Source organism: Pinus tabuliformis, chromosome 7, assembly GCF_031772625.1.
Source record: "Pinus tabuliformis cultivar Carrire ecotype Pingquan chromosome 7, CPIR1, whole genome shotgun sequence".
NCBI lineage: Eukaryota > Viridiplantae > Streptophyta > Pinopsida > Pinales > Pinaceae > Pinus > Pinus tabuliformis.
Window position 1 is genome coordinate 1,398,663,614 of NC_142293.1, and position 1,652 is coordinate 1,398,665,265.

General features: G+C 39.8%; 1 protein-coding gene across 1 annotated transcript; it reads left to right on the forward strand.

The window, feature by feature from the left end:
- The first annotated feature begins 883 nt into the window (after positions 1-883).
- On the forward strand, positions 884-1,441 carry LOC149252896 (uncharacterized). The gene has a single exon (XM_089454304.1). The coding sequence runs from the start codon at positions 884-886 to the stop codon at positions 1,439-1,441; it is 558 nt and encodes a 185-aa protein (XP_089310430.1).
- The last annotated feature ends 211 nt before the right edge of the window (positions 1,442-1,652 follow it).

Sequence of the window (1,652 nt, forward strand, 5' to 3'; positions counted from 1 at the left end):
GGCATTATTGAAAATTGTTTGAGAATAAGACCCTGGTCATGCTATTTATTTTGGTCGTCATAGGTCATACATATGGTGTTGTTGTGTTTATCATGATAAAGATATTGGATGATTGATGCATATGATTTATAAGTGTGTTGGCATGCTAACATGACTATTTTGTTGCAGTAGAAGTCTCCATGGTAAATCATGACCCTAAGTTTGTGTTATCTAATTTTTTTACTATATAACAATGTGTGTGATTGACAACACATCACAAGCAACATTAAACAAAATAAGGCACAGTGATGAGGACCAAAATGGTTAAATGCAATTCCGATCAATCACAACATGGAAGTGATAGAACTATTGAAGAAGAGAGATCGACTAGCCAAAGGGGAGGGAGTCATTCCCCAAACTGGATAAACACGTTGAGAAGCCTAAGGGATGAGGTGAGAAGATTTAAGGATGATAACGAGAGGTTGGTAATATCCCAAGAAAGGTAAGCAAATATCAATGCAATCATCCTACAAAGCCCCTCGGATTTGTAGAGGCAAAGGAAATCTAAGAGGAGGTTGAGTCAAAGAGACAGAAAAAGCCTTCAAGAAACAGAAGAAAACACCAACAGACTAGATGGTGGCAGGTCCAGGAAAAGGCATAGGCAAGGAAGTGAGGACATTGTGCCAGGAGGTGAATGTTTGAGCACTCCAAGAGGAGGGACCAACATGCAGGTGCAGTACTCCAATAGACCATCCAAATCGGTTGCCCGGAGGCATCACCATTCTTGACATCACCATCACTCAGTAAGAAAGGAAAAGGAAAAGGAGCATATGCCTAAATATTTTAAGAAGGAAAATCCACCTACATTTGATGGGGATATGAAGAAGGCAAAGGATGCAAAAGCATGGTTGTTGGAATGAAGAATTTTTTCAGAATACATGAATATTCCAAGAATACAAAGACTAGGATTGTCACGTACATTTTGAAAAGGAAAGCTAACATATGGTGGGAAGACTTGAAGAATGTTAGAGCCATTACTGAGAAGGAGTTGACCTGGGAGGAGTTTGAGGAGCTATTCAGAGAGCAATACTTGTCTGAGCGGTATTATGATAGCAAAACAAAAGAGTTTTATGAACTCCAAATGGGTCAGTTAACCAATGATGAGTATGTCACCAAATTTTTGGAACTATTGAGGTATGTACCATATCTCAAGGATGAGAAAACTAAGATTCAGAGGTTTATTTGCGGACTCTTGATGGCATTCAGAGATAAAATCAAATTGTTGGAACCCCAAAACTTGAAGGATGCTATCAAGAAATTAGGACATTATTATGAACAAGAAAAACCCAGGCCTGAGATTATGAGCAACTGGCAGGCCAAGAGCAACGATGGACGTAATAAGATTTGGCCTAAGAAGAACCTAAACAGGAGGGAAGTAAAGCACCCAGCTCTGATGCGGTAATTTCAACAAAAGCCTATTGTTGCTAACAAAAAAAATGTGCAACAACCAGTGACAAAACAACCCAGGTCTGAAGGTCGAGAACCACTCAAGTGTTGGACTTTGGTGGGGACCACAAAAGAAGAGATTTCCAACATTAGCAAAATGTTGGACCAAATATTTACAACACTCAAGAGGAAAGCACAGTGGGCGAAGTAGCTTGGAGCATGCCTAG